This window comes from Equus caballus, chromosome 14 (genome assembly GCF_041296265.1).
Source record: "Equus caballus isolate H_3958 breed thoroughbred chromosome 14, TB-T2T, whole genome shotgun sequence".
Taxonomy (NCBI): Eukaryota; Metazoa; Chordata; class Mammalia; order Perissodactyla; family Equidae; genus Equus; species Equus caballus.
In genome coordinates, this window is record NC_091697.1 from 90,474,528 (window position 1) to 90,485,802 (window position 11,275).

General features: G+C 50.9%; 1 protein-coding gene and 1 long non-coding RNA gene across 3 annotated transcripts; one reads left to right on the plus strand and one right to left on the minus strand.

Annotated features, from left to right (window-relative positions):
* Positions 1-1,380: 1,380 nt before the first annotated feature.
* NR2F1 (nuclear receptor subfamily 2 group F member 1) lies at positions 1,381-11,053 on the minus strand. 2 transcript variants are annotated; one of them, XM_023618018.2, is made up of 3 exons: positions 10,451-11,053; positions 7,495-8,022; positions 1,381-2,436 (listed from the first exon to the last, which is right to left on the minus strand). In XM_023618018.2, exons 1-3 carry the CDS (start codon positions 10,911-10,913, stop codon positions 2,156-2,158), a joined length of 1,272 nt encoding a protein of 423 aa, XP_023473786.1. In that variant the 5' UTR covers positions 10,914-11,053; the 3' UTR covers positions 1,381-2,155. The 2 variants fall into 2 exon arrangements, with proteins under 2 accessions (XP_023473786.1, XP_023473787.1); XM_023618019.2 differs by lacking the exon at positions 10,451-11,053 and adding an exon at positions 8,711-8,848.
* On the plus strand, positions 7,911-9,721 carry LOC111767888 (uncharacterized). The gene is made up of 2 exons (XR_011425690.1): positions 7,911-8,860; positions 9,230-9,721. It is a non-coding gene; the product is annotated as an uncharacterized lncRNA (long non-coding RNA).
* Positions 11,054-11,275: the final 222 nt, after the last annotated feature.

Consider the following 11,275-nt stretch of genomic DNA (forward strand, 5'->3'; position numbering starts at 1 on the left):
GGTCTGGGTTAAATATGAGCTCTCCCCACGCCCCTCTTGCTTTGGGTGCCCAACTTGCAGCGAAGTCAGGCTGGGTCCAAAGACAGTGCTCCTGGGTGTGGTGCAACGGATGAGGCCCAGTGCGGGGTTGGACCCGGGGAGGACAGGAGGGCCCCGGGGGCCCAGGGCGTGGACACCCCACACACTTTATGTGCCCTGCCACCTTAGGTTTCAGGCCGACTGCAGATCGTGGGCTCACAGGGGCTTCTCCACGGAGAGCATGGAATCGCCCCGTCTGCACTGCACCCAGAATATTAAAACTTCAAGCTAGTTGTGTGTGGGAGCTTGTTAATGCATTTTTAAGGGGAGGGGGGCGGCTGGAGACTTCTAGACAGCAAATTGAAAGCAAAACTTTGCCAATGACTTCTGAAAGTGAAGCTCTTGCCTCCACTGGGCCTGTTGTGGAGCTGGGGGAGGGGAGGAGGTGAGAGGTGTTATTTTAAAAGATCTGGCTTTATTAATACGTTAAGCAAAAGCTCCCTTGGCAGTATGTGTTCTCGCAGCGCCGACTCGGATCCTATAAAACATTCATGCTCTGAAAGCTGTTACAGAGAGCAGCCCCCTCAACCCCCAGGAACACTCAAGGAGAGGCCTCAAGCGGCAGTTTCTGCCCTGAAAGGGCCACTAGGGCCCAAACTCGGCTTCTGGAAAGAACCTGCTCCAGCCTAGCTCCTCAACTCCCAGGTTCCAGGTCCACACCCCTAAGTGCCACAGTAGGGCCCTTCCATCCACCCAACAGAGCTCCAGGGCCCTCCAGGGAACCTCTGTCGCAGCATCTGGAGTGAAGGGCAAACCATAGCCAGCTCTTCAGTGGACCCTAAGGGGGAGCAACGCCAGAGCTCCCAGCACTGAGGCCCCACCTGTCTCCCAGAGCTAGGGAGAGGCCAGATCCTTCAGTCACTGGGACGGTGCAGAGGCATTTCCCTCCGCAATCCCCAGGTCCAGTGCTCACGCCTCTCCCCCATGCTCTCCAGCAAGGCAGGTTCCCACCTGCAGTCACTGAAGCAGGGGGGCCCCAGCCCCGGCCTGTGTGCTCACCGGCCTGCCCCAGCCTCGGGCCCAGCTGTGCGCGGCAGCCTACCACCCACAAGGCTGCGACTGCTTCAGCTGGCAACCAAGGCCCCTGGGCTCCCCGCTAACCCTGGCCCACGCAGAGCCTGGCCCTCTGCATTGGAAACGCCAAGGCAGTGGCTTGGTTTTAGGAAATAAATCTAGCCAACTTGGTAATGGGTCTTAAAAGTTTTCCCCCTCAAACCCCCCATTCTAATAATAATTGGAGTGGAAATTAATTGGAAGCTTCTCTTGCTCTGATGACATCTGTCAAGCAACCAGACACGTGGGTTTTGCTAAATTCTTTTATTTTTGTTTAAATTTTCACTTCAATTTTAATTCTTGAAGAACAGCCTCGACAACATATATCGCACTCATTATAAGAAGCAAAGGGTTATATCAAAAATTATTAGTATAGAATCACAGGAAATCTGGTTTGGAACCAGAAAAAAATACAAAACAGATATAGATACATAGACACAGGACAATTTTTTATAATTATTTGGAAAATGTTATTTTCCCCTAATTCTTGTTTCCTTTTTTATGTGCATACGATGTTTAAATTTTACAAAAAATGAAAATAAAGACTAGTATTTTACAAAATGAATAACAATGTTTGGGGGGGGGGGGTGTGTGTTTCTACATAGGATTCAGTCCACTTCCATGTGTGTTGTTTTCTGTACAGAATATATCCACATCCGTCCGCAATAAATCCTGGAAGGTCCATTAGTCTCCTTCTGTTTTATTAAAATTCTCATGGTCCTCTCTTCCAAAATTTTTTTTTTTTCTTTTTCTCGGCAGACACAAGGTCCTTTTTCTTTCCTTTCCAACGTGTTCACAGATCTGATCCTTAAAGAATCTCTTTTTCTCCTGGTTTGCAGCTCAGGTTGCATTTCTGCAGGGTGAGCTGCTTCTGTCGTCCCGGCCCTCCTCCCCCCTGCCAGGCCTGCCCGGCCCCGCTGCCCTGCACCGGCTGCCCGGTGTCCTGGAGGCTCTGGAGTCCATGGCCCCCCGCAGGTCCTCTGAGTCTCTAGGGGGACGGGGGCAGGTGGGAAGTGCCCAAGGTCTAGGAGCACTGGATGGACATATAAGGCCAGTTGAAGCTGCTCCCAGACAGTAACATATCGCGGATGAGAGTTTCGATGGGGGTTTTACCTACCAAACGGACGAAGAAGAGCTGCTCGATGACCGAGGAGGACACGGTGCGCAGGGAGGGCAGTCGCAGCAGCAGTTTGCCGAAGCGGCTGGGCTGGTTAGGGTACTGGCTCCTCACGTACTCCTCCAGCGCGCATTGCGACTTCTCCTGCAGGCTCTCGATGTGGGCGGCATCCGACAGGCCACAGGCATCTGCCCCAGCAGCCACAGGAAGGAGAGACAAGGGGAGGGGGCACATGGTTAGGTCAGCCAACAGCAAAGGCACAAAAAACAAGCCGTTAAAAATTTTTTTTTTTAAGGAGACAGGAAAAAAAAAATAGAAGGAAAAAGAAAAGAAATTCTCGCTTCCATGCCTCCCCACTCCTTCACCATTCCCTGCCCCCAGCCCCCAATACAAATAAAATAAATCAAACCCCCACCAAGCCTAGAGGAGCTGCAAAAAAGCAGCACGCACATGCAGAGGCAGCAACCTCTCTAGTCCCTTTGTTTTTCCTCTTTCACCTTTGGATTAAATAATGTACGATGCTAGAGCCATGTTTGCTGTGCGTAGCAAACTGTCCTCCACCTGCAGGGGAGCATCTTTCTGCTGTGCTCATTACAGGGAGGACTTTTGCCCCTGATTTCGGGGTGATGAGGAGCCCTGAAGAAATATGCAGCCTGGAGGCAGTTCTTAAAGGCTTTGTGGAGTCCCCCGCTCAAACCCAAATGACCCCAACCAGAAACCTCAAGGAGAGCCTAGATTGTGTAGTGAACAAATACATGGGAGGGGATAGGGAATCATGGGCTGGCAGTGCCTGGAATCAGATCAAGCCCATGCTGTAGCAATACAGGACTTGAGATCCACTATCTATGCAAGCAGGAACTCTGCAGCAAATCCTTGGTGAGGGTGTACACTTCTATCTGTGCCTCAGATCAAGTAATTGAAAATTGGTCACATCTCTGTAAGCTGTATAATAATCAGGAGGAATATGGCTCAGTTACTCCAGGCTGCAGAAAGGAGACATCTTCAGCGATCAGACACAAAGCTGGGCTGGAGGCAGCTGCTGCTGCTGCTTCAGAACTGGGAGGTGGGGAGTTGAGGGGGGATTTGGGGATAGAGGCTTCCCGTGGCAGGACCAAGGCAGAAAAAGGCACCTACATACAATGACAGCCACTCAAAACCTGTGTGTTTATCTCCCATCAACCAAGGCTCTTCTGGGTCTCCTAAAAATATTTCAAGACAGTTTCAATATTTCAGATTTCAATCTTTCAAGCAGTTTATACTATATCAACTAACTAGAGGCAAGCACATGGAAAGGCAGGTGGAATCAGAGGAATGAAGTGAGGGCTTCCTCTACTAGTTCAAACACCTGTGTTGTTTCTTATATTAATAATAATTGTTTTTAAAAAAGGAAGATCACAGAGGAACCTTTAGCCAGTCAGGAAGTTGACTAGAGATCAAAGGCAGAGTTTGCTAATATATAGATCTGGGAAGAAATTCATGCATGGCAATGTCCCTAAAAGGACATAATATAATTGTGGATGGGCAAGTATGACCCTAAGAAGACACAGCAAATGATTCAAAGTGAAACCTGTGTTTGCTGAGTTTCTGAGCTTCATGTCTTTATATTTCAAGAACTGCGATTTACAAAGCATTCTAACACCTTCATCTACAAGGCTATGGCCTTGAGCAAAAATACAAATAAAACTAGTGATAATTCAAGAACTTCTGAGGTAAGTCTCCTTTGACCCCACATCCAGACTGGGTTGCTCTCAGATGTCTAATTACTCCAGCCAGCCGCTTGGGTACATCCACACTGGCCTGACTTGAGAAGCCAGTGAGATTTTATGGCTAGCAGGATGATGGCAGGAGCACTTTGGGGCTTCACTGCTTAGAGAGGGGACCCTCAGGTCTGCCCTTGGCCCTGCTTGCTAACCTGGCTCCAGTGAATGGCCACCATGCAGACTCATATTTACATATATCTTGCTTTCCATGCATTATCTGCCCATTATGCCACAAGATCCCTTTCAGCCTCAGACAATGCAAAATGAAAAGGACCCACTGATACCCCAGCAGATTTTTTTAAAGACCCATATGGCATCCCCTCAGGTCCGTAAAATATTTATCTGATATTTGCGATTAGGGCCCCCAGAGTGCAAGGTCACTACCCTTCTCCCAGCTAGACCACTCCAAGGGAGAGAAGCCCAGGAAGGGTGTGCTTGGCCCCTTGTGCTGGCTGCTTCGATTTCTTGCCTCCTTTGAAGGCAGAATGCCTGTAGCTGGGCCCGGCTGCCAGGTGCCAGGCGGCCACCCCTGTGGCCTCCCTCAGGCAGGAGCCCTAGCTTCGGCCCAGCTTCCCACTCCAGATATTCATTCCCACTCTGGATATTCTTGCAACAGGATTCCCCCACGTGTGGACAGACAGTATGAGCTCTCGGATCGATTGGGTGGTTGTGGTAGCAAAGCTAGGGAAGCAGTACATATTTACACGCCATGAGTTACACTTCAGATCAGAAAAGGAGGCAGAACGTGCAAAACCCATGTCTTGCTTTTTATATGATAGTGTCGATGTGGGAGCCCTCAATATTTCTTCTACAGTATATGGAAAAGAAATTATGTAAATAAATAACCATTACCGCTCAGGCCCTCCCGGCTTAGCCTTTGTAGTGCAGAGAATGTATTTCATGTTGTGCATTCAGAAGAGTTTAGTGTTCAGGAAATATAGATGTAATCAGCTGCCATAACTAGAAATCAAAGTTATTATTGTGCTGAAAATGGATTTATTGTATTTATGTTAACTAGATGGCTCCTTTCAGGGAAGGTCTCATTTATTTGAGAGAATATTTAGGTGTATGAATTAATGAATTTTTTAAAAAAGTAAGTTCAGGTCACGACCTAGTCCTTGGATGCTGTCCAGAATATTAAGGATTAAACATACCATCCGGAGGCCAAATGTGAAAACCACCACAGGGAACCCCCGTGCCAGCTTCAAATCCTTAGCTGGAGCAAACCTCGTTGGATAATATGTCTAAAACTGTCTTTTCCATCATTCAAAGTTTGCTTAAAAGTTGGATGACTTTGAGAAGGCTTCCCATGAATTCCCTTCTGGCTAGTAATCAAAACAAGTTTAGTCAAAAGTGGAAATGTGTTGTATGGAGGAGGGGGGTGAATTACTACTGACAGCTCTATTTCCATTTTCAGATATTCTGCTTGCAATTTTCCAACAAAATAATGTTATTGTTCACTTCTCGGCCTCCCTTGTACCTTGAAGACTCGGTTCAAGAAACTTCTTTGGGAAAACTTTCTTTTAAAAGGAACACTTTTCACAGGGATGTTTTAGGATGGAAAGTTGAAAGAAAAGCATGAATAATTCCACAGTCTTCCCTGCAGCCTGCACAGTCCTCGCCTCTCTCTGGGAAAGGGCATGAGATCAGAAAAGTCAAGGGGGTTCAAAGAACCTTAGGGGGGACCAGGAAAAGGGAGGGGAGACCTTTCTCGAGAAGACGTCTGTCCAGCTCCAAGTCACATTTCTGCTTCAAGACACCTCACTGGATGGGATTTTAAACCCCAGCTTCCCTGACACTGGCTCGCTTCCTGATTAATTTGGCTAAAGAGCCGGGTAGTGGAGAGCCAGCCAGGCCCCAGGCCTGCCAGAGCTAAAGCAGCCCAGTCGCTGCTTCCCAGGCTCTTTGTCACTTTTGAAAAACACGTTTCCATCAAGAAGACTTATTAAGATAAAATGCATTCAAACACCGAGGAGGCTATTCAATAAATCTTCCATTTGTTTTAAGGTTCACACTTTATCCTCTTGCAAAGAATAACTCCCTCTCCCACTAGCAGACCTGCATTTGCACTGAAAGTAAAAGGGGGGCAGTCCAAGTCCACGGCTCTGGCCACCCTGCATACAAATGAGATGCTCTTGTCTAAATAAATTATCTGCTGTTCCAATCGATATTAATACTACATTTGCTACATTACAATATTGTGCAAATTTAAGAGTCATTTTAATACAATGTAAATACGATTCTTCACGCATGAAAGCCAAGAAATATTGATAGATTACACCACTGCTTACTGCTCAAGAAGGCCTTGGGAAAGGGGTTTTGCCATCTCTGCTCAAGAATGGTTTTAATTTGGCCTTTGGAGGTCCGGGCTCTAGGATAGATTTATTAGGATGGTTTATTTGTTCTCTGAATGGAGAAATTAAAAACAATAGTGCCAATAATGGTGGTAAAACTGCAGCTAACCCAACTCACAGTGGGCAAGGCCCGGGACCAAGTCTGAGCACCTCTGCTCCCCACCAGCCTCCTTTCTGGCTTTGTTTATATTTCCCCCCATTACCTGCTGTCCCGGGTGTTTATATGTTTCCCTCTTGCAGGTTACAATAATAAAAGGCGGGCAGTGTTCTCAGAGGCTCAGACCAGAGCCTTCAAAGGCAACGTTAATGCACTTTCCTGGAAGTTAATTTGAACCATCTATCATAAGAGAAATTGTTAACATGCATGTTACCACCGCCTACATTTAATTTGATATTTTTAAGGCACTCTGTTAAATTTCCAACGTTCGTGTGTTTTGCATGGCTATGAGATTTATCTCCGGGGCGGGAATCCTCCCGTACTTGCGGGCTCTACAGTATTGCTTTTGTTTTTTATCTTTCTTGTTTAGATCGAATCCGTTTTTTACGACCCTCAATAACCTCAGCAACTGCAAACATGAATGGTTTCCGATAAGGGAAAATCAGGCAGCAATAAAGCGGGATTATTTATGATTTATTTGCGCGTATTCTTCTCTTTCCACCTCTGTGTGTGTCTCTCTGTGTCGGGAAACTCATCCAGGGAGCGTGCCACACAGAGGAGAAAGCCACATTCCCACGTTCTCTTCCTTCCCTCTCCTCCCACGGAGACGCTAAGCTCTGGCACACACGCGCCGCGCACACACAGACACACCGCACACGCGAGCACCCAGCCGCATCCACGGCACCGCCTCCCCCCGCACCAGACACGCGCCCGCCGCCGCCGCGGCCCCGCGCTGGGGGCCAGGTCGCTTGGCCGGCCGCCTGCCGCCCGCATCCGCGCCGCCCCGGCTCCCGCACGGCCGCGCTCCCAAGATGGCAGCGGCGCCGCCGGCCGCGTCCCGGCGCGGGGACCGGCCAGGCCCGAGGGCCGGCGGGGCGGCGGCGCGGCGGGGCGCGGGAGGCCGGCCCACGCGGGCGGAGCGGGGCCTGCGGGCGCTCCCGCCCCGACCTGCCCTCCTGGCGACCGCAGCCTCACCTGACGTGAACAACACGATGGCTTTGAGGCAGCTGTACTCGGCCGAGTCGACGTGCAGCGCCTTGAGCTTCTCCACCTGCTCCTGGAAGATGCGGATGTGGTCCATGAAGGCCACGACGCGGTCGGCGGACATGGGCGAGGCGTGCAGGCCTGCGGCGGCCAGCAGCGGCGCCACGTGCAGCGGCATGGAGCACTGGGCCGCGTTGAGCACGAACAGCTCGCTCCAGGTGAGGCGTAGCAGGGACACCTGGTCGGTGATCTGCAGATCCGGGAAGAAGGGGATGTTGCGGGCCCACTCGACGGCGCTGAAGAGCAGGCGCGCGGCCAGCTCGCAGATGTTCTCGATGCCCATGATGTTGTTGGGCTGCATGCATTGGCTGCCGTAGCGCGACGTGGGGTAGGGCTCCGCGCGCAGCAGCAGCGAGATGTAGCCGGACAGGTAGCAGTGGCCGTTGAGGGGGTCCCCGTTGGTGAGTGCGTACTGGCCTGGATTGGGTTGGGTTGGAGGCATTCTTCCTCGCTGAACCGCTGACAAAAAGAAAGAGAGAAAAGAGGCAATGTGCATCCAGGGGGCTTGCGAACACCGCCGCGCCCGAAGAGCACCCGACACAATGCGGAGGCTTTTCCCGCAGCCACCGCATCTTCTCTCGAGCTCGCTCTCACTCACAGCCCACCCTGGGAGGAAATCTGGGGTGAGCCCCTCCGGCTCCGCGGCTCCACATGCCCAGCCATCGCCTGCGCCCCTGGCCACCCTCGCCCTGCCAGAACTAGGCCTGACTTCAGGGCCCCCAGCCCGACATGGCCAAGAAAGTGCCACCCAACCCCTCCACCACCAGGGAGTAACACACAGATTAAGGAAATCCCACTCACCCCTCCAGAATGGAACAAATCAGGGTTCAAAAAACCAAAACAGAACAAAACAACAACCAGGCGAAACCAGAGAAAGCTTGTGATTCTAGGTAAATGCCTAGCTGCCTCTTCATTTGCAAGCAAGCAGCGTTTTGCTCAAAATGTTTCCATATTCTCTAAAAATGCTATAGAACTATCCTTAAAATAGTTACAAGTTACATACCCTACTAACCACTTACAACTTTTGAATAGAAAACAAGTATCCTGCACCCCTCCCCTATCCCCACCTCCCCATCGCCCCACACAGAGTTCTCACTATTAAAAGAAACACAAAATTGAAAAATTTCAAGAAAAGAGTTGAACTTACAGTAGCCAAACATTATTGAAAAAAGTGGGAAATATAATTAATGTCTGTCCTGCGCGGTGCCACTGCAACCTGCAGCCAGCTTTTGCCCAGTGAATGCACGAGCTTGCAACTGCAAAAACACTGGATTCATTAACCATCTGAATGCAAAACGTAAGCATGCTTTGAGTTCTTAAAGCTGACCAAAGTTTTTTTTTTTTTTAATGTGTATGTTTTACTTCAACAGTGCCAGCGTTTTAAATTGCCATGTAAACAAAGACAACTTTAGGAAAAGTTAGGGCTACCGAACTCTCCCCCCAACAAATTAATCTAGATATGTCCATGTACACGTAGCTGTCTTATTTCAGGTTGTGCACTATTTTCTTAAGTTTCCTTAGATTCTAATTTTAATGCAAGCCCCAATGCAATTGAAGCTCTTGAAACATAATGGCTAGAATACTTTTTTCTAATTATGGTTTTGAACTTGGCAGTTATTTTTCAATTAAATGAGAGCACAATTCAAAGTTGTTTTTTTTTTTCCAGATGCCTACAAAATCTCCCTGGAGCTAGAAATGAAGTCGTCATATTTGCCTGCTCCCTGAGATCTGAAGGAATTCAATTTCTTTTCTTGTGGCATATAAAATATAATTTTAAAGTCAATTACAAGAAGGAGTAATCTGCATTCTGCAAAATTGACTGGTTCGCTAATTTGACTATAAGACATCTTTAATGATTGTCAGGAGATAAACTTTAACTGTAAGCAGCTAAATATATTTATAAGAAAAGTGCTGCATCTCTTGCTACATGAACATGAAGCATATCTAAATACAACATCAAAAGTTGTGTTAAAAGAAACCAAACCCATACAACACAGGGATTAAATGATGTGGAAGCTCATGCCAGCTGCAGTGTGTGCGTTATAGCCAAATCAGAAGGATCGGTAAATGCCGTTGTAAATTGTAATTTGTATGCAGTATTTAAGCAGAGGGTGGAGTTTGATGAAGAAATAAAATGAGTATCATGCTTTTAAAAAAATGACACAACTATGAAAGCACGGTTCAGTCACAAACTTTCCTTTCAAAGTAGAGGGGTGAAAACAAGGCCACAGCTCTGGAGGAGGCGGCCCCAGCTCGGTGAAGAGGCAGGGAACCAGTGAACAGTCCAGAAGCCCCCCTTCCCCCCTAATTAGACCTACAAGTGCAATAAATCTCGCTCCTTTTTTTCCAGGCTAAGCTTCCAAAAGGATGATGCAGCAATGAGTCTGTGGTTCAGGGTACTCCAGTCCCTGGCCCTCCCCCATTTTAAATAAAGAGTACGAAGAAGTGGAGGAGAAAGTGGAATGAAAAAACACAGAAACAGAGTTTTTTCTGGGGGAAATAAGCACCCCTCCCCAAGTTCATGCCAGCACAGACCCAAGCATCCTGACGCACACGCGGAAAAGAGACACACACCGAGCACATCCAAGACAGAGGAAGGAAGGGGATTTTCAGCCACAGCTCGCGATCCCAGGGATACAATCCTGAGCAGGCAGCGGGCGGGGTGGAGGAGCCGGGGAGAGGAGCGCAGGCCGGGAGGGGGAGGCAGCGGCAGCGAGCTGGGAGGGGGGGACGCCGGGGGAGGAAGGCAGCAGGGACAGGGGAAGCTGGGACGGGCCAGGACCGCAGGAGCCCCAGCCCCATACGCAGCCACCCCCACAAGAGAGAAAGAAAGAGAGCCGGGGAGGCGGGCGAAGCTCAGGGAGAGAAGCAGAGAAGAAATATTCACCTTCCCGCCTCATGCCCACTTTGAGGCACTTCTTGAGGCGGCAGTATTGGCACTGGTTGCGGTGGTGCTGGTCGATGGGACAGTTCCTGTTGGCACGGCATGTGTAAGTTAAGTTCCTGCGGACGCTCCTCTTGAAGAAACTTTTGCAGCCCTCGCAGGTGAATTGGCCGTAGTGCTTGCCGCTCGACTTGTCCCCGCACACCACGCACTCGATGTGCTGCTGGCTCTGGCCCGAGCCGGGCGGGCCCTGGCCCTTGTCCCCTGCCGTGCCGGGGGTGGCGGGCGCTCCAGGCTGGCCCGGGGTCTGCGGCGTGTGCGGCGCGCCCGAGCCCGCCTGCTGCTGTTGCTCGCCGGCGCCGCCGCCGCCGCCGCGGGCCGCCTGCGCTGCGGGGTTGGGGCCGCCGGGGTTGCCCCCGGCCACGTCGTCCTGCGGATCTCGCCAGCTGCTAACTACCATTGCCATATCTTTGGGCCCGGGGAGCGCTGGGGGGAGCCGAGCTGCTCGCCGAGGGCCGCGGGGCGCGCGGACGCGCTGGGAGGGGAAGGGGAAGGGGAAGGGGGGAGGGGGAGGGGGCGGGGGGCCCGCCGGGCGCCCCGGGGTCGCGGGAGCCGAGCCCGAGCCGGGCACCGGCCGCTGCCTCCGCCGCCGCCGCCGCCGCCGCCGCCGCCGCTACTGCCTCGGCCGCCCCGCTGCTGCTGCGCGCCCGCCCGCCCTGCTGGCGTTTTGTTGTGGTTCCTGCTGTTTTCTTTCTCTCTTTTTGCAGCCCCCCCAGGCTCTCAGGCTCCCCCCCCAACACCCCTGCTCCCCTCGCCCGCTCCCCCCGC

Bases quoted from the DNA above. Each gene is read 5' to 3' on its own strand.
- NR2F1 (XM_023618018.2), bottom strand. From the start codon at position 10,913: ATGGCAATGGTAGTTAGCAGCTGGCGAGATCCGCAGGACGACGTGGCC. The intron at 8,023-10,450 runs GTGAATATTTCT...TCTTTTTGTCAG, and splicing joins AGTGGGCATGAGGCGGGAAG to CGGTTCAGCGAGGAAGAATG. The intron at 2,437-7,494 runs GTGAGGCTGCGG...CTGCTGGGGCAG, and splicing joins CATCGTGTTGTTCACGTCAG to ATGCCTGTGGCCTGTCGGAT.